This window comes from Xiphophorus couchianus, chromosome 7 (assembly GCF_001444195.1).
Source record: "Xiphophorus couchianus chromosome 7, X_couchianus-1.0, whole genome shotgun sequence".
NCBI classification, from domain to species: Eukaryota; Metazoa; Chordata; class Actinopteri; order Cyprinodontiformes; family Poeciliidae; genus Xiphophorus; species Xiphophorus couchianus.
This window is the reverse complement of record NC_040234.1, coordinates 29,649,762-29,668,220: the sequence shown is the minus strand read 5'-3', so window position 1 is coordinate 29,668,220 and position 18,459 is coordinate 29,649,762. Positions and strand designations below refer to the sequence as shown.

General features: G+C 37.2%; 3 protein-coding genes across 3 annotated transcripts; 1 reads left to right on the top strand and 2 right to left on the bottom strand.

The window, feature by feature from the left end:
* Positions 1-1,112: 1,112 nt before the first annotated feature.
* Positions 1,113-10,057, bottom strand: gtf2e1 (general transcription factor IIE, polypeptide 1, alpha). The gene is made up of 6 exons (XM_028024121.1): positions 9,863-10,057; positions 8,768-9,063; positions 8,510-8,667; positions 4,573-4,768; positions 4,099-4,337; positions 1,113-2,264 (listed from the first exon to the last, which is right to left on the bottom strand). The coding sequence occupies exons 2-6, from the start codon at positions 9,055-9,057 to the stop codon at positions 1,804-1,806; spliced, it is 1,344 nt and encodes a 447-aa protein (XP_027879922.1). The 5' UTR covers positions 9,058-9,063; positions 9,863-10,057; the 3' UTR covers positions 1,113-1,803.
* A 34-nt stretch (positions 10,058-10,091) lies between these two features.
* Positions 10,092-14,249, top strand: rabl3 (RAB, member of RAS oncogene family-like 3). Its single transcript, XM_028024137.1, has 8 exons — positions 10,092-10,208; positions 10,849-10,940; positions 11,295-11,424; positions 11,516-11,630; positions 11,733-11,883; positions 13,092-13,163; positions 13,431-13,469; positions 13,623-14,249. The coding sequence occupies exons 1-8, from the start codon at positions 10,163-10,165 to the stop codon at positions 13,677-13,679; spliced, it is 702 nt and encodes a 233-aa protein (XP_027879938.1). The 5' UTR covers positions 10,092-10,162; the 3' UTR covers positions 13,680-14,249.
* Positions 13,712-16,529, bottom strand: LOC114148697 (granzyme B(G,H)-like). Its single transcript, XM_028024136.1, has 5 exons — positions 16,413-16,529; positions 16,081-16,228; positions 15,789-15,933; positions 14,297-14,557; positions 13,712-14,183 (listed from the first exon to the last, which is right to left on the bottom strand). The coding sequence occupies exons 1-5, from the start codon at positions 16,462-16,464 to the stop codon at positions 14,031-14,033; spliced, it is 759 nt and encodes a 252-aa protein (XP_027879937.1). The 5' UTR covers positions 16,465-16,529; the 3' UTR covers positions 13,712-14,030.
* Between the last annotated feature and the right edge of the window lie 1,930 nt (positions 16,530-18,459).

Sequence of the window (18,459 nt, the reverse complement as noted above, 5' to 3'; positions counted from 1 at the left end):
ATCTACTCACATATCTAAAAATAACACTGAAATTAACAGAAGAATAAATATAGATTTAACCCTCATACATTTCAACAATTTATATTATTTCTGCATTCAGAGGAAAAATATAAAAAAATGTCACTATAAAAAAAAAATACTGCAAAGATCTTTATGCAAGTACAAGAGCCTTGTCCGAATGGAGGCCTTGGCTTTGAGGTGACATTTCTCTCTATGTGAGTGGGTCACTTCATGCCGCAGGATGCTGTGGTTACACTAGAGCAGTGATTACAAAGCAAATCTCACATTATCCTCAGGAATTTGATCTGACAAGTAAGAAAATTAATGACTGGAAGGTTTCTCTGAGCTGAATGAAATTAAACAAATCTTTACTTTTCTACCCTTTAAATCCATTAAGGCGGGTCTCTGCAGCAGGAGACAGGTAACATTTTTCCTCCTCCTGCACTTCCAATGCATTAACTTGGTTAAAATTAAATGACCAGGGTAGAACTTTACCATTTAACAATTGTGGGTGTGGAAGTTGATATTATTAAAAGATGAGCTAGTTTGATCTTTTTAGCTTGAAGATGGACTCAAAAACTAATTCCCCAACCTACATACAGTTTTTAGATGACACTTAAAAGTAGTGGTGCAGAAAAATATCTTTCAAGCAACCATTATTTTTATGAACAATGATCCATCACCTGCATTTATGTACTTCACAAGCCTGGCCAGTCAAAAGCCTTAAAGACAAGAAATGACAACTCACACATCAACTAAGAACTTCTGATCCTTGCTTAAACAGAAGATGTCAAATACTTATTTGTAAATTTGAAGCTGTGAACAGAATAAAACTTCAACAGATTAAAGTATGCATTTCAGATTGAGCTTCCTTTTTCAATTAGCTGCATAATAATCCTCCACACAAGTTATAGTTGTCCTATAATTGTGCACACATATATTTTCCCAAGAAAGCCAAACCCTTACTTTTACTTCCATAAAATATTCCTATCTGAAGTTTAACATTTTAGATTGGCTGAGAGAACTGTGTCCAATAATAACATATAGAAAAAAGACACCTTGTCTAATTATTGTGTAAAACCTGCAAACATCACATTTGACTTATAGACACATTTAGGCAGGGTAGCAGTAATATTTTATTACAGATATCTCGAAGTTACAAATGTTTCACTGTTACCCACAAGAATTGTGCCAAAAGCACCTTCTCTTTCTCTGTATTTTGCCTGAGATGAGAATTCAGACTAAGCCTGTTGAACTGTAGAATATTCTTTGACTCATCATTTGAACAGGCAGGATAATGAAAGCAGCAGTCGCTTGTTCAGTGTTTCAGTGTCCAACCCCCGCACTGTGAAGTGCTCAGATATCTTTCACCAGTTCTCACGCAATCAATGCAATTATGCCCATTCAACAAAACTCAGTGGAGGCATGAGATATATGCCGGTGTGTAGACAGCTGCATTGATTAAAGCAAATGTTGTGTCCCTTCTGTCCGGTAAATGAAAGAACAATGGCTAAAACATTTCTGGTAAAGATGAACTGTTTAATTTTGAATTGAAGCAAACAATAATGGTAAAAGAAAGAAAGCGCAGCTGACAGAAATTTGTTATTGTTTGGTGACTTTTGAAAATACTTCAAATAGAAATACTACAAATATGAGCGGTGCAAAACAAATACTGGCAAACCAAACATTTTCTGAAGTTTATGGAGCAGCATCCTGTTTCCTCTTCAGTTGTCCACTGACAGTGTAAGACAGCAGAAACATCAGTCAATGAATGCAACTTAAAGTATCTAAAGTTCTGTGTCTTCAGAAGAACATATCCTGGAAGAGGTTTTGTCCCATCTCAATGTAAGCCTCCTTTTCCTGCATAGACATCTGCTCCACTAGCTCCGGCCTCTGGCTCACCTCTCTGTATGAGAACGGCCGACCCCCCACCATCACCATCGGCTCATCCCCCACCTCCTCAAAGTCGTCGTCGTCATCCTCTTCTTCGACCTCTTCAACGGCGCGATGCTGAGAGGCTGTGGCAGTGGTAGGGCCCGAGGGAAGTTCGTCCTCTGATTCACTGGTGTCGCTCTCTGAGTCACTGGCGTTAGCTGTGGCGGAGGCAAGACCCCTGGCAGCTGCGCTCGCTCCACCCACACCTGCTCCGGCGACAGCTCTCTTCTCGTGGATGAGCAGGGCACGCATTACTTCCTCGTTTTCGTCCGCCTGGCCTGCTCCGTGACCGGCTGCGCCATCCTGAGCTCCGGCTGCGATGTCGCCACCTGCGGAAGAAAAACTTTTAATTTAGACAAAATTCCCCCAAGAAAAATAAACCTCAGTAAATGGCTTAGCTTCAAAATACATTAAAGATCTGTTGTTATTGTATCAAACTTCCAGACCACTCAGGTCTTGAGGTTGTAGTCTGCTCTGCATCCGCAAAATCTGAACAAAACAAGGAGAAGCAGCATTCAGCTTCTACCAGGTCTGATTGCCACATGCCCTTGTTTTGAGAAACAAAGTCAGCGTGTGATCGTTCACTGAAGCCCCACACTGAAAGAGGAAGACAATCTTAGTTAACAATTATCTGTCTTCACTTCCTTTCCCTTCCATGCCCTTTAGTTTCTCTGAAAGTTTAGATTGGTGCTGGCAGCATCATGCTGCAGGGATACGTTTCTTCAGCAGAGACAGAGAAGCTGGTCAGAGTTGATGAAAAGATTACTGGCACTAAATAAAGAGCAATTCTGGAAGACAACCTGTAAGTGACTGCAGAAAAAAATTCATCCCCCAGCAGGACAATGAACCAGGGCTGAAACAAATAAATCGGATTAATTGTGATTAGTTGACTGTTGAGATAATTGTCAATTAATTTGGTAGCGTATTAATCATTAATATACTCAAAAAAGGCCATTTGCTTAAAGAACAACATACTCAGAGCAGTAATTAATCCAAAACTGTAAAAGAAAATATATACTTTTTGTATCTAAGGTAAAAAAAAATTCTTTGTCACTCTTCAAGTGGTATAGTTTCAGCTTCACTTACTTCAGATTTTGTAAATAGCTGTCTGATGTTGGGTCAAACAGAAACAGCAGAGCTTTTCACATGTTGATGTTAAACTTTTTTTTTTTTTAGCTGCAGATGCAACCTCTGCTACAAATGACCAAGCATACACAAAGGAATGTTCTTATTGCATTTTAGGCAAGAAAATGTTTGTTGAAATGATTTTTTTTATGTATTTCTAATGTTGTTTAAAATAAGCTTCAGAGGTTAAATGAAAAATTTCTAGAAAGTGTCAATTCTTTTTAACCCGATTAATTTTCAGACTAATCAATAGAATATTTGATTGCTAAAATAATCAGTTACTTACAATGAACCTAAACAAACAGCTGATAATTTAAAATTCAGGTACACAGAAAAATGGGAACAAATAAACGGTTTATCGCCATTTTATATCTGGATTCTGTGAAGTTAATTCATGAGCAAAAAGGCCATAAAAGAAGGTTTGCAATAAAGAATGTGTTTAAAATATGACATATTTGGGTAAAAAAGCCTTTTATAGTTTACCAACATAAAAACATGGCAGCACAGTTAAATAAATGAAGTCATTCTAGAGCCCATTAGTTGAATTTCGATTTCTCAGAGGCATTATCAGGGGATTAGGACCAAAATGCCTCTGGACCCAACTAATTAGACTTACAACCAGTAAGAGCAACACAACACGTGATGTAGATCTGGGCCATTTGGCAGCCTCCCACTTATCTTCTCTGACTTGGAGTAGAGAAAGTCAGAGCCCCCACTACATCAACAGCAGTGGCTGACCGACTTGAGGAAGGCTCAGTAGATTTATGTTGGACCAGAAGGACGTCTGAAGTCCAATTTGCCAGAACAAATAAAGCTAGGGTTGTTCAATCCTCTGATCTGCTGTAAATCCCTCATCTCACCTTAACTCACTAAAGAGAAAAACTAGAGAACCGGAACAACAGAAAAAAAAAGAGAGACGAAAAACTGTACCCTTTATGACTCTATAAGCTAAAGCTAAAAAAAGAATGATAATTTTTTTCTGAACAGAAAGAAAGCATGGCTCAGAGGAATGTTTCACATAAAGAAGAATTCACTCACGGCTCTTGAGAGCATCCGGCTCGTTGTAAGCCCCCTGCACCGTGCTCTGCGTCAGCCAAACGGGCCGCTCCTTTGGGGGCTTGCCCTCATTGACCTGCTTCTTTTGGTCGTCCTGCTCCTCCATGCTGATAACTACATTCTGGATGTACAAATCAGCGTAGGTCGATCCTTTATTAGACCAGGCTTCGCGGTGTGGTCCGCCTGCAGCATTTCCTGCAGCAGCTGCCGCTCGTTCACGGCTAAAGGAAAAAAAGAATGCAATTTCAAAAAGCAAAATAAAAAACAATAGGATTAGGAAAACATTGATACATTTTAGTTAAATTACTTTTAGAATAAAACAAGCACTGACAATAAAATGAAAACATAAAAGCCATTTCCATTTCTGCGGATGAATAAATACAAAGGTGAGCTACAATCCGCCTCCTGACTGAGGCGGTAAGTGGTGTGTTGCTGTGAGACTTGTTTCGAACGGACCTCTGTTTGAGAGCGGGGATCTCGGTGGGCTCCGGCTCCAGCAGGTCATGGGACAAGTTAATATCTTCGGTTTCGCGTAGGAGTGCGTAGATGGGCTCGATTTGCTCATTAAAGCGGGCCACAAGTGTCCTGGCGTCAGGGCAGACCGATTCATCTTCTTCTACCTCAGTCTGACAAAAGGTGCAGCGAAACATACCTGCAGGGAAGCAAAGAACTCAGAATGAAGCAAAAAACAGAATTAAAACAAGAAATTGCATTTCATGGAAGCCACTATAACAGGCTAACTTAATAAGAAATATGTTCTTCTGACCATCTAACTGATGCATGACAATGTGTTCTGCATTTCAGGTGTATCCATTGTACATAAAGTGCAGATGTTTCATTACTTAAAACATACATGGTGTTATTCTGGGTTCTAACATAGATACGCATGCTAGTTTTATGCAAATAGCTATGAAAAAAAAAGTCTTACATAAAAACATAGAAAAACTGAAACACCTAAAACATGAGCACTAATTAGAGATGTCCCCACTTTTGAAAGTGGATCTTTCTTTTTTGTCCAATGGGTTGCTGATTTGCCCATTTATTGGTCTGCAGTGATTATCAGAAATAATACTGATGTTTTTTCCAAGGTTACTTGATTTTTTCCATGGTGATGACCTAATTTATTGACCTAATAAATGCTTATGACCTAAGCATTACCGTTACTATGTAGATCTCAGGTCAGGCAGACACCTACCTTAACTCTGACGATGCCAAAAGACCCCAAATGTTTCCAAATCCAGCGCATTCAACGACATGCAGAGATTGAAAGTCCAAAAGTATTTTTGCTGTAAAAAACTCAAACTTATTGTAGACTCCAGGTCAATTACCTTCTATGCCATTTAATTTTGACGAAGAGTCCCAAAGGAAAGTATGAATAATTGTCCTGCTCCTTTTCTGAACAGAAAAACTGCAAAAGTACAAAATGGAATAGGACTGAAATGACCACACCTGCTAAAGTCTAGATTTCTGTTGTAGCTACCAGAATGAACATCTAGTATCATTGCACAACAATGAAAGGTTTTATTCAAATAGGTTCTTCAGGCTTCATTGGTGTATCTTCAGCAAAAATGTAGAGAGTAATCTTGGCACTGGTTCAGTATTTTACCAAATATAGGGAACAGCTAAAAAAATCTCTGAGTATTTTAGAAGGGATTCTGAAAATGCTCAGTGACCTGTCACTGCAGCACCTATGAAACAGATCTAGGATGAATGAGCGTGGAGAATCTGTACTCCAAAAAGTCTCCAAGCCCTTTTTGTAGAGTTCTAGACTATATTTTGCCATTTGTTTCTCTGCACAACAAAAATTGAATTTAAATAGCTTTCTGTGTGCGCTCTGACTTGGTGGAAATCGCACACTAGCAGGTAAACACCAACTCAGCCTTGACTGTGAAGATAATGTGTAGAGAAAATATGTGGCAGGTAACCTAGGTAACCAGATTTTTTTTGTTGGAGGAGGTGGTCGGGGGGGTAATAATTTTAAAAACATTAAATTATTTTTTGAGGGCTGTTGGAAATTGTATGCAGTGCACCTCACCCCTTGCCTCCAAACAGTAAGAGAGGGATGTGTCTGACCATCTGCTTCTCTTCCTGATCTCAGTTTCAATAATTGGAGGCATTCCAACATTAGCACAGACCTCATGCCTGCTTTTAGCCCTTTGTGTGCATCAGGGATGGAGCAAAACAAAGAATGCATGCTTATTTTGGGCTTGAGGCAGAGAGACAAATGACTGCTTAAATAAACAAGCAGAAAAACTGTTGTTAATGACCAGACGGATGCCTATAAATGTGATTACTTCCTACCATGATATAAAGACCAAAAAAGCAGTTGCAAAACAGTAAAGATGCTGATATTTCTCTAAGTTGAGTAAAAAAGAAATGATCTAAAAGGAGGCAACTGAGGAGGAAAGGGGAAAAAAAAAGATGTGTTTTGCTCAAGCTGCAGGGTTCTGGCTCTTCTCCGAGGGTCAGGCTGAGATTGAACTGAAAGTCCAGCACTGTCATTTCCTATCCCAATGGGATCCCACTGAGTGTTGCTGGCCCCACAGAGGCTACCAGTCCATCAGACTATTATGAGATCTGGCTACTTGATTTTAAACAGCTTCCTTTGGGTTTCCCTTTACAGTAGTAACTAATTCAGAAAATGCTCAAAAATTGAGAGCATACTGTAGGATAAAAATCCGTCTCCACGTGACGGTTAAAAAGGAAAAGTGAATCTTGTGTTGACCCTCTGCAGAAATGCATGCAGTTACTGTTAGAAAGATAGTTAATGTGTTCATCATTTTCACAGTTAAATCATTTTATTGGCTGAAAAGCCATGGTGAAGTTCAGTTTGAAATGTTTAAATTCATTACATGTTTCTTTCTTTCTATGTGTTTCTTCCTTATTTGACATAAGATCTATAAAATGTGAATGCTAATGTGGTTTAATCTATAGCAATATTTAGTTTTATGCATTCTTGTTTTTTATTTTTGCTAATATTATGTTAATTTTCTTCAGAAGTATCTGGTATAATGTGATTTACCATTCATCACATTTCACTGTGAAATAATTTGACTACTATTCTTTCTGAAAATAATTTGGCATCAAGGGAGAGGGGTGGACGTATGGCCAACACCAGGAAATTAGATTTGTCTAATATTAAGCAGCTGATAATTGTATTTGCTTTGAATTTAATACAGTGTGTCATTTCAACAATAATGCAAATTGACAGCATATCTGGAAGGAGTACTGGGTTTTTTGCACAAGCTTTTATGGGCAATGAGAAGCTCTAATGAACAACTACATTTATAAACATTTTCTTGGATTTGTTAAATCATAGATACTATAGAGAAGTATTGTCTCTTTGGGATATATTCAAGAAATGTACCTTCAACCTGCCTGACATAAAGATATCTGAAAAAAAAACAACTTAACACTACTGTATGACTGGAAGTCTGGAACTGCTAGAAAATGTAAGTGTGAAGCTTTATGGGCAAAACCCAATTCCAACAGGAACAATGCAACTTAAAAAATATATATATGGTAATAAAAATAAAAAAAACTGTGTAATTGTACAATGAACTTAACAGTATGGTATTTTCATAGTTTTTGCTTGTGCAGTCTTATGCAGCTAAATAGCAGAATTTTAAAAATACATGTTTTAACTGGATGTTTTTGAAGAAGATTTGTGTGCACATCATGTTGGAGATAATTACATCCCTCAAATCCCCACAGCTGCAACATTCAGTGACCCTCGATTATTTCCGTACATATAATTGATTGGAGGAAAGAGCGGTGGACAGCATGACTGGACAAACTGTAATTTATTTATTGAAACAACCTTGGATGAAGTGAAAAATATTTGATATCAACAAATATCCATAACATAGGACCTGTGAAATTGTTTGAACTAATCTGTGTTGAAGGACTTGGCAATAAGCCACTCAGGAAACAGGAACTAAGCAACAATGTACAGAAAATATACTGAAGAGAATAGGGTGGTCTCATGGAATTATCTCTGAAAGAGTTCATAGCCATTTAAATATGATTAAATATTTTTAATTTAAGAAATGCAGGTTCACTGATATAGTAAATCATTCCATTAGACAATATATTTTTTCAATATGTGCTTTCACTGCCATCTAGAGGCAAATTAAGCTGCATGAGACAAAAAGAATCTGTGAATTAATCAATTTTGATGGTGTGTCTTTGAACATAGACCTCTTCTAGTACCAATTATATCAAAAATATCAATTCTTGTCAAAACCCTGCTCAGTAGGAAGGAATACAAAATGGTGCATGAGATTTTGATATCTGTGTTTCCCCAAAACTGTCCAACTACTTTTGTCTTTTAAGTGTAATAAGAAAAAGGCAGGAAGTGTTTCAGGAAAACTGCTTTGTGTCAAGTATTTACCAGTCATATGATCAAAAAGCTGATTGGCCTCCAGGTCAGTGAAAGTGGAGAAGCAGCAGGGGCACCTGAAGGAGGCGCGGCTGGTGGAGTCCCGTTCGTCTGTCTCAATGCGGCGTCGCATGTGATCCAATTTGTACTTTACAACGTTAACCAGCACTCTAAACAAAAACAAAACATGTTTTGTAGTTTATGTGCAATTAAATGCATTTTAGCTATACTGCAGAATGAAATCCATAAATAAAAAAAATATAAACAAACCTGTAGTTAATGAAATAGTAGTTGTGACGCGTTGTCTTGCCATCAGGTGCTGTCTCCACTCTCATACGGCACTTGACAAACTTGTCCGCTTTCAGGGTGTTGAGCACAGAGCGCAGCTGTTTCCGGTCAAACTTCAGCAGCTCCAGCATGTCCTCTTCTCGGACACATGGGTTACGTATCAGCACGTCCAGAGCCAAGGCATGTTCTACTCCATAAAAACCCCTTACAACCTGCTTAGCCAGCCGCTTCAGAGACGCAGGGACTTCGGTTAGTACCTCAGGTTCAATCATTTTTAGCTATGGAGAAAGAAACACAACTATAAAAAAGTCCAGACCTATCTAATAAAATTAAAAAGGAAGAAAGGAAGCAAGAAAATTAATACAAAAAAGATACATGTTTAAGCATGATTTATCTTCTTTACATTTTTATCAATAACTAGAAATGTCAAAAATCTGAATTCATACTGTAAATTCTATGGCTTTGGAAGTACACTGGAGAATTTTAATACTGTTTATAAAATTTATTTTATCCATGTTCATATCTTTATAAAGCAAATTTAAGCAATCGATATCTGGTTTGAAATATGATGACTTTTTAAACTTAAAGACATACAATTTACATTTCCGCAGCTTTCATTTACTCGTGTGACGTTTTGTTTTTATCCGAGAGGGAAAAATTGTATGTAATAGTAACGATGCTTCAATGAAGTTCAGAATTTGAAGGAATAATGAATACCGTAGACTGCAAAAACACACTAAGGGGAAAAAACTGCCAGCAGAGAAGATTGAATATTTTGACCAACTTATTTACGGATTCAGTTTCTAAACATACACAAAATGATGGCTAATTTTATACAACCAGACAATACCAGCGACAAAGTAATCACAATTTACCTGAGCGTCATTTAAGCTAAGTCTAACAAAGGAACAAATATTTGTAGGAATTTGGTCGAGATATTCGTCTTTAAATGACAAGCCCTTGATAACATAGTCTTTACACACAACAGTTTGCTTATAAATATCTATACAAATTTAAACAAGCTATAAGAGTTTACCTCATGGTAACTACATTTCTAAAAGTTCGTTAGCCTCTTACCTATTACTCTTCCGGTTTCACCAGTAACACAGATCGAAACGCTAACTTAAGCCATTTCAGATTAAAGTTACTCGATCATATTGTCAAACAAAAACGGTTTAATCAATCAGCATTCTTCTACACTTCCGAATGTTTCAGTTGCTAAGTTTAGCTAATGTGCTTCAAGAATTAACCTGAGATGGTAACCCCGGAAGTAAAACTATAGCCCTAGGTCTTTTGGAATAGACCAATCAGTGTACATAAAATTATCTTCAAGGCGGGGATAACTTGTTGTTCTTCCGGTACTCTTCGTCATCAGAAATGGCTTCTCTTGACAGGGTAAAAGTGTTAGTTTTAGGAGATTCTGGTAAGCTACGCTCTATTTTTCTTTTACAAATGACAGCAAATGTATATGTAGCTACTTTTTATCATTGGTTTTCTTTTAATCTAGACTTAGTTTCGGTGGTGTGAAAACCATATCTTGACTAAGAGCCTATAAATTACAACTACAAATCTGTTTTTGCAGCTATGATTGACGCATTAACAGAAAAAGAAAAATAAATAAACAATGGCACTTGTGGATGTTGCAAATGTAGATAAATGTAGTAGTAGCCATATTACTATCTATATGTATAAGTAAGCTCAACTTTTCTGGCGCATCAAAAGGAAACAGAACAAAGCTCTGTTTTGAATTGATATAAAAATAAAGACTTCTGATAAAGCCACTGAGACAATTATCAGCTAGCTTGATGGGATTCTGTGTCATAGTTTGTTCCACTTTACCTGATTTCCTGCTGTGTGGAAAATGACGCATTGTATTAAACGCAGGTAAACGAGTCTGTTTGTATTCTTCAACAAAAGGGAAGTGCAAATACCAAGCAGCGCTAAAAGACATTGAAAACCAACCTCTCCCAGACTGTTGTGCTCAGGATTTATTATATAACTGTATGCATTTCACATACAATCGTTTCAGTGAACCTTTCTATATGTTTTTTTATCATTTACAGGGGTTGGCAAATCTTCCTTAGTCCATTTAATATGTCAGAATCAGGTTTTTGGAAATCCATCTTGGACTGTTGGCTGTTCTGTGGATGTACGGGTAAGCACTGCAAACATGTCACATCATTAATGAAAGGAAATGATTCTGTTACCTTTGTCAGATTGCCATTTATTTGGAAAATGCTGCACAATTTAACCAAAAATCTATTTACCATGCATAGTTATTATTGTAATTCATAAGGATGCCACGAAATGTAATATAAAATTATGCACACATATTCAAATGTAACTCCATGATACCAAATCACGACTAAGCAATAATTCTGAAAACTATTCCATCTGCTATAATGTGCAGCATGGGTTTTTTTTAGTTAGACACACCTAGTAATGACTGATTCACATTTTTTTTTTACTAAAGTACCATCATATCACTTCATATCTACTCCAATTATAGGTTCAAGATTACAAAGAAGGAACCCCTGAGGAGAAAACTTTCTACATTGAGCTATGGGACATTGGAGGATCAGTTGGCAGTGCCAACAGTGTCAAAAGCACCAGAGCAGTCTTCTACAATTCAGTAAATGGTAAAATAAAATAAAGAGAAAGATTTGTATCTAGTTCAAAGCTCTCAAATCTTATTTCAGTGACTTTATTTTATATTTTTATGTTTTGTAGGAATAATATTGGTACACGATTTAACAAATAAGAAATCTTCCCAAAATCTCTACCGCTGGTCAATGGAAGCTTTGAATAAGGATTCCTCCCCAACAGGAGTCATTGTCTCAAATGGGTTGGCTTTCATCAGCAAAATATTTTCTAAACCTTTAAGCATGCAAAAGCTACAACTCATGTGACCTGAACTGCTTCTTTTTTTATGTTCATGTAAATGCAGTGAGTATGACAGAGAACAGTTTGTTGAGAACGCAGTGCCTTTGCTGCTGATCGGAACAAAGTTTGACCAGATTCCAGAGAACAAACGCAGTGAAGTTCTCACTAGGACGGCCTTCCTTTCTGAAGATTTTAATGCAGAGGAGATCAATCTCGTAAGTTTCTTTTTTAACTGAACTTTGAAAACTGGATGTTAGAACAACTGGCTGTTTGTTAAACCAAGGTAATATTTCAAATGTTTGTTGGTTTATGATTCAGTTTATTGTGAAGTGTTGAGAAATGTTTCTCCACCCCACACATTTCTTGTTTTTGTTTTTTTCTTTTGTCACATTTAATATGTTTTGAGGTCATCAATGAGACAAAGATAATCTGATTATATTCAGTTTTATAAATTATTTTTCTTTATGAGGTGAAAAAATTATATCAAAAACCAACCTAGCCTTTATATAGAAAAGCAATTTTACCCTTTGGTAAAGCAATAATTTACTGTGTTTAACAACACTTTTGGCTGCACAGTGGCAAAGTATGTACACCGTAGCCTTGCAGCTAGAAGGTCCTGGGTTCAATTCTCAGACCGGGGTCTTTCTGCATGGAGTTTGCATGTTCTCCCTGTGCAAGCGTGGGTTCCCCCTGGGTATTCTAGCTTCCTCCTACAATCTAAAAACATGACTATCAGGTTAATTGGTCTCTAAATTCTTCTTAGATGTGGGTGTGTGTATGTGCATGGTTGCTTGTCCTGTCTGTCTCTGTGTTGCCCTGCGACAGACTGGCTACCTGTCCAAGGTATACCCGGCCTCTCGCCCAAAATGTCTTGCTGGAGATAGGCACCAGCACCCCTCTCGAGCTCACTAGGGACAAAGGTGTACAGAAAATGGATGGATAACAACACTTTTTCGAACGCTGAGCTCAATTTCACTAGCCACTCCTAAGCTTGATTACTGTTAGACCTGTAGAATCAAGAAAGAAAGAAATGGCACAAGGCCTGAAGCTGTTAGGCTGACCATGCTGACTCCAGGTCCAGATCTAAAGTCAGACATGGGCTGGAATTTATGAATTCTGCTTTCTAGCAGAAAATCATAGGAGAGAATTTCCCACCATCAGTTTGTGACCTGAAGCTAATGCTGGGCATTAAAACAATACAATATTTCATTAAGAAACATAAAATAATACTATTAAAATTAGCTTAACCTGAATCATTAATACTACATCAGTCAATATCATGACAATAAAGCAAATACAAAGGAACTCTGGCAGAGAGGCGCTCTACTCTTTTTGTCTTACTTACCAAAATCCCCTGCATGTGGAAACAAACACAGTGGTTTACCACCCGAGAAAAAAGCTGAATATTATCATGTTTTCCCAGGACTGCACAAACCCAAGATACTTTGCTGCAGGCACATCAAATGCTGTGAAACTTAGCCGTTTCTTTGATAAGGTGAGGAACCTGAATTGTGCAATGTTTTATTAATTTTAGGGCAATCTGGTGGATCACGGAGGTCATAGTACAACAGAACATCTCTGTTTTAAAGCTACTTGCAGTGTCTCTGTTTTGGTGGTCTTCAGACAAAGTGAAAGTGAAATCCAAATATGCAAATATACATTGTAACTTTTTTTTAAAGCTAATGTTTAAATAAAAATAAATAAAGTTTTCTTTATTTGTCATGTTTTGTAGTAATCAGAAAAATCTTATGATTTTTGGTAGGTAATAGAGAAGAGATATTTCACCAGAGATTCAAGTCAGGTGAGTTTTATGTTTGCTTTTCATGAAAGTTAAGAAATAAAATCACCTGACACTGAAACATTTTAAAGAATTGAATGTGTCACTGTTTAAATAGAATATAGGTACAAATGTAGACTAAAGTGTGAAATGAACTTTCCTTTCATTTCCTTGCAGATGACAGGCTTTACTGACAGAAAAAGGTTCAGCTTCAAAAGTTTGCACTATGACTGAGTTCCATGAATGCAACAGTGGTGGTCTGTGGTTTTTTTTTTTTACCAACACATCTGTGAGTTGACATGTTGGAGACCAGCCGTAGCAGCATAAACAACCTCACCTCCGCCTCTTTCTGTTATTTTATATTCTTTTGACCTAAATGTGAACTCAAAAAAGAAATTTAATGTAAATTGGGAATACATCTTTTAGATAATATGCAAGGTGTATTATTTGGGAGTATCTTTTTATTTTAAATGAACTACTTATTTTTTTTTCTATCATCAGCAAATCATCTTGTCCACAAACAAAACACTTCTATCAGGTTTTTACATGTAGATTTGACTAAACTTTCCATTCAATGAGGTTGCCTCAGCCTTTCATCACTTTTTCCATCCACTGCAGAAAGGATCGAACTTTAGTGAAAACATGTGGATGCTTTGGATCATCACATTTTTCTTTAAAAGTATAAGCAGCTATTCCTTGAACCTTGGAGTCGCAAATAAGAGGTCCCCCAGAATCTCCCTGCAAGAGACAAGAAAAAGACTTGATTAGGTTTTCAAAGGAACCAGCTTTTCTTTTCTAATGAAATGCTTTGTTTTTCATATTTTCATTCATGGTATGTATTCCTTGATTACCTGACATATTCCTCCCGTCTTTTTGTTAAACTTGGTGCAGATCATATGTGTGGAATTGAAATACATTTTCCAGATATGTTTGCACTCAAAGCTGAATTGGATACTCTCTGTGGTCTCCATCAGAACATCTGAAGAAGGTTTTTCTGGTCCAGTACTTCCCCAGCCAGCCACTTCACAATTTGTGTTGGCAGGAATGTCCTCGTTTTTTGTTGCTAAATCAATTGTCGCTACATTGTTGTTGACTTTGGCATTTCTTTCCAACTGTTGAGAGAATACATTGTGGAGAAGAAAAACATTATAATTAGAATTACTGTAAACTCAAAGCTGTTGTCTTAAGGATTTTTTCTGTGTCATTTCCAAAAATGTTCCCTTTGGTCTCAAATATGTTTGAGCCTTTTTTTTTAAGCTGGTTTGTATAAAAAAAAATGTGCAGCACAATTATGTGATTACAGCGGATCTCAGAAGTGTACACACCGCCAGATTTAAGCATCAAAGAATTTGATACATTTTTTGAACATTTGGAAACATCGTTCACCTTTTATTTGACAGACATGTGTTGGAGTAAAAAAAATACAAAATAAAAGTTGCATACTGTTCAACTCACGCTTTGTCGGACCACCTTTTATTTCAATGTTAGCATTCAGTCTTCTTTGATGCAAGTCTTTCAGCATCCTACATTTTAACAGCCTCTCTTGCATAAGTGAAATGGTACATGGCCTGTAATTGTACAGTACTCTGTGGGGTCGCTTTACATTTCCTTCAGTCTTTCATTCATTCACATACTGATGGTGGCAAGCCGCTATGTTGTAACCACAGTTGCTCTGCCAGTCGGGCATAAACAAGGCTCCTCTGCACCGGCGCCACCAGGCCTTCTGACCACCACCAGCAGGCAAAGCAGGTGAAATGTCTTGGCCAAGGACAAAACGACTGAGACAAATGGAGCAGGGGCTTCAACCGGTAACCCCGGTTACAGGTTAAGACCGTCTCCCCCCAAGATTTTTAGACTGCAAGAGCATCTCTTTTTTTTTTCCACAGATCTTTTTTGTGTTAGATTTAGTTTTGGACTGTAAGACTTAAATTTTCTGAAGTGGGAGAGTTACTTTTTTTGTTGATTTTAACTTGCTTGGAGTGTCACTGATGCGGAAAAAAAGTCAACAATTCAGATTTCTAGCAAACACCTAAAAGTTTTCTGCCAAGATTAAGTGGTATTTAGAACTTTGTAGAAATGGCTCCACGTCAACAAATATGTCTAAGACGATTATATTGAGAGTAAAATATGGAATAGCTGCATCATTCTGGTGTATTTTGCTGCTGGATGAACTGGTTCATTTCACAAAATAGATCATGTCGCGAGGAATAAACACAATGTTACTTGGATTTGTGTGTTTCTGATGCATGGTATTTGGCCTTACTGGTAATTATAAATGAAGTACCAGAAATATTTGATAAGGCAAAATTTTCAATGAAGACAAATTGTATAAATGGGGATTACCTTAAGGAGCATGATGTCATACTCAAATTGGTCGGCTTTAAATTGCGGATGTGCATGGTACTTCTTCACATTAATCCTTTGTTGGCTTCTCTCCTTCTTGCTGATGTTATGTGCCCCAAGGACGACTGTGATGTCTTGGTAACAGCTAGTAATAAAAAAGATGTACTTTAAACACAAATGCCTTAGAATTCATATTTAATTTTCTTCTTGGTTTATTCTTAATGTTAATCAATCTTTTTATGTTAATTTGTTGTAATATGCACATTTTTATAATGTTCCCACACACACTCACTCTTTGCAGTGTGCTGCTGTTAGAACATAATCCTTCCGAATAAGCATCCCACCACATATATGCTTTCCTTGAATCTGGAGTGACACCATGTAGGGTCTGGAATGGGGTTTTGCAACTTTGCCACCTGTTATACCATACTCAGTTGCCCCTTTAAGAGTGAAATGTAAAAGTTCAGTCAAATAAAACCTCATATCAGGCAAACAATGGGCATTTTCTGGCTTTTTAAACACAAAAGCCAATATGGACATTTGAAAATTGGAAAAAAAAATCTGCAACTTTAAACTTGTTTCTGATTTAAAAAAAAAAAAAAAAAAAAAAAGATCTACTCTTACCACTGAAGTTGATGAGCAGAAGGACATAAATGGCGGCAATTGCGTGTAGCATGGTTGCAGGGAAAGGATAAACAGCCTGACGTGCAGAGCCCCCTCAACACCTTCTGTACTCTGCCTCAAAACTCACAAACGGAAACACCGACTGGTGGGGAGGTGTTAAAAAGATTCATGCATGAGTGGAACCTGTATCACACATAGCTTTGCTGTTGCTTTTATGCAGCAGTGCTACAGTATATTACCATTATATTAGTATATTATTCCTGCATAATATAAATGGTCAGGAAGTAACAAAACCTTTTTTCTGCTGGGTGTATTTTTAACTAATATGTAAATTAATTAACAAGCATTTTGTCCATTTTTTTGGATCATTAGCACGTGTCTTACAGGCTAAACTTTCTGCAATTAACAGTTTTGTGACTTAGGGCTTTTTTTCTGGTGGCTGACTTTAGTGATGTATTTCAGCTGACATAGAAACTAAAACCACAACTTTAAACCACCAACTTTCTATTCCATGGGGGTTATTTTTCTTGATCAAAAAGGTTTTTTTTCTTTTTTGTGGTAGCATTTGAATATAGGAGAAAACATTCAAATGTTTTCTCTACAGTAAGAGGCAAATAGATCACACACAAATAATACAAACAGTTAGAATGTCAAGGCTGCATTTTAAAAAAGTTGTTCAGTTATTGAAGTTTTGGTGGTTAAACTACCACAGCAGCTGAACATTTCGAAATCACATCGTCTTTTTAGTATAAATACAAAACGAAATGCAACCCTAAGCCCAGATCACGTTGTACCACATTGTTTACCGCGACACAGTCTCTTCCTCTGTGAGATGGTTTACTTTCATTACCTGACAGGGGGTAAAAACAATGCCTTAGGCATTATAGACTTTTTAGGCCCTGCCATTGTACTTTTATCTGATTTTTGTTGACTTCTTTGCAAGTTCTGCTGGATTACGTATTCAACACCTCCATGAAACTTCTTAGCAGAGAGAAGAAACTTTGGACTCAATAAAAAAAGAGTGTAGCACAGGAGATGATATGGCTCCCCAAATAACCACAGACATATAAAGCTTTACCTTGGACTAGAAAGAAAGTTGTATTCTCCACCTTTTTTCCAGTCAAAGTTGATCAAAGTATCACAAGTCGTTTGGTTTCAGACTGAAAAAAATCAGACCAGGAAGCAGAAATCTCCCAATTAAATTTGCATAAAAAAATTATGTCTGACTTAGGTTTTTCCTCATAAAAAACCCAAAAATTTCAGAATCAAGCTAAGTTTTAGCATTGTTTTATTAAAAAGCTTTTCTCTCACCATTTTAATTTATTTTGAATAATCAAGGAAAGAAAGATCTATTTATTGTTATGCATTTATTCATTTACTTGCTGTTTTAGAATTTATGGGACCCATTAACATTTTCTCTGAATACCTTGAAGGTATTCAAGGTATTCAGCTCATCAGTGTTTAGCAAGCTCATCAATGCTAAACACAAAAGAAGTTAGCCACTGCAAAGAATGCAAGTGTTACAGGTTCTCAGCTTCATTATTGGACATGTGATAGGACCTTTGACCCATAAGACAATTGTGTGAATCGTCATATGGCAACCACTGGCCTGTCATTCTGGCTGCAACAGAATCATTTATGTGTTCTTGAGTCTTTAGTTTTGGGTTAAACATTTTTTCTTAGCGATTCTGTAAATTTGAAAGGTGTTCAGGTATTAATACTGTCATGAGGCAGACGCTTGAGACCCAGGTAAGATGTATGATGACCGTTTAAAGGTGAAAGTGCAAGATCCAAAACACCAGACAGCACGACTGAGTGGAAGCCTGGGCTCAACGCCGGTAGCAACTGGTTATTAGACTGGATAGCAAACAAATCGGTGCATACGACACGCACAAACGACTGCAAGACAAGGACCCGACGAGGACGCAGACACACAGGTGGCATTTAAATACACGGGAGGGTAATCACAGAAACGAGACACACCTGGGAATGATCAAGGGGAGAACAGGACAACACAGAGACACAGAAAACTCAAAATAAACATAGA

Excerpts from the sequence above, each read along its gene's own strand:
- LOC114148697 (XM_028024136.1), bottom strand. The coding sequence starts at position 16,464 with ATGCTACACGCAATTGCCGCCATTTATGTCCTTCTGCTCATCAACTTC. Across the intron at positions 16,229-16,412 it reads TCTGCTCATCAACTTCAGTG|GGGCAACTGAGTATGGTATA; the intron begins GTAAGAGTAGAT and ends TCACTCTTAAAG. Across the intron at positions 14,184-14,296 it reads AGACGGGAGGAATATGTCAG|GGAGATTCTGGGGGACCTCT; the intron begins GTAATCAAGGAA and ends TGTCTCTTGCAG.
- gtf2e1 (XM_028024121.1), bottom strand. The coding sequence starts at position 9,057 with ATGATTGAACCTGAGGTACTAACCGAAGTCCCTGCGTCTCTGAAGCGG. Across the intron at positions 4,769-8,509 it reads GCTTTTTGATCATATGACTG|GTATGTTTCGCTGCACCTTT; the intron begins GTAAATACTTGA and ends GCTTCCCTGCAG. Across the intron at positions 2,265-4,098 it reads GCCGGATGCTCTCAAGAGCC|GTGGCGACATCGCAGCCGGA; the intron begins GTGAGTGAATTC and ends TTTCTTCCGCAG.
- rabl3 (XM_028024137.1), top strand. The coding sequence starts at position 10,163 with ATGGCTTCTCTTGACAGGGTAAAAGTGTTAGTTTTAGGAGATTCTG. Across the intron at positions 11,631-11,732 it reads GGAGTCATTGTCTCAAATGG|TGAGTATGACAGAGAACAGT; the intron begins GTTGGCTTTCAT and ends ATGTAAATGCAG. Across the intron at positions 13,164-13,430 it reads TTAGCCGTTTCTTTGATAAG|GTAATAGAGAAGAGATATTT; the intron begins GTGAGGAACCTG and ends GATTTTTGGTAG.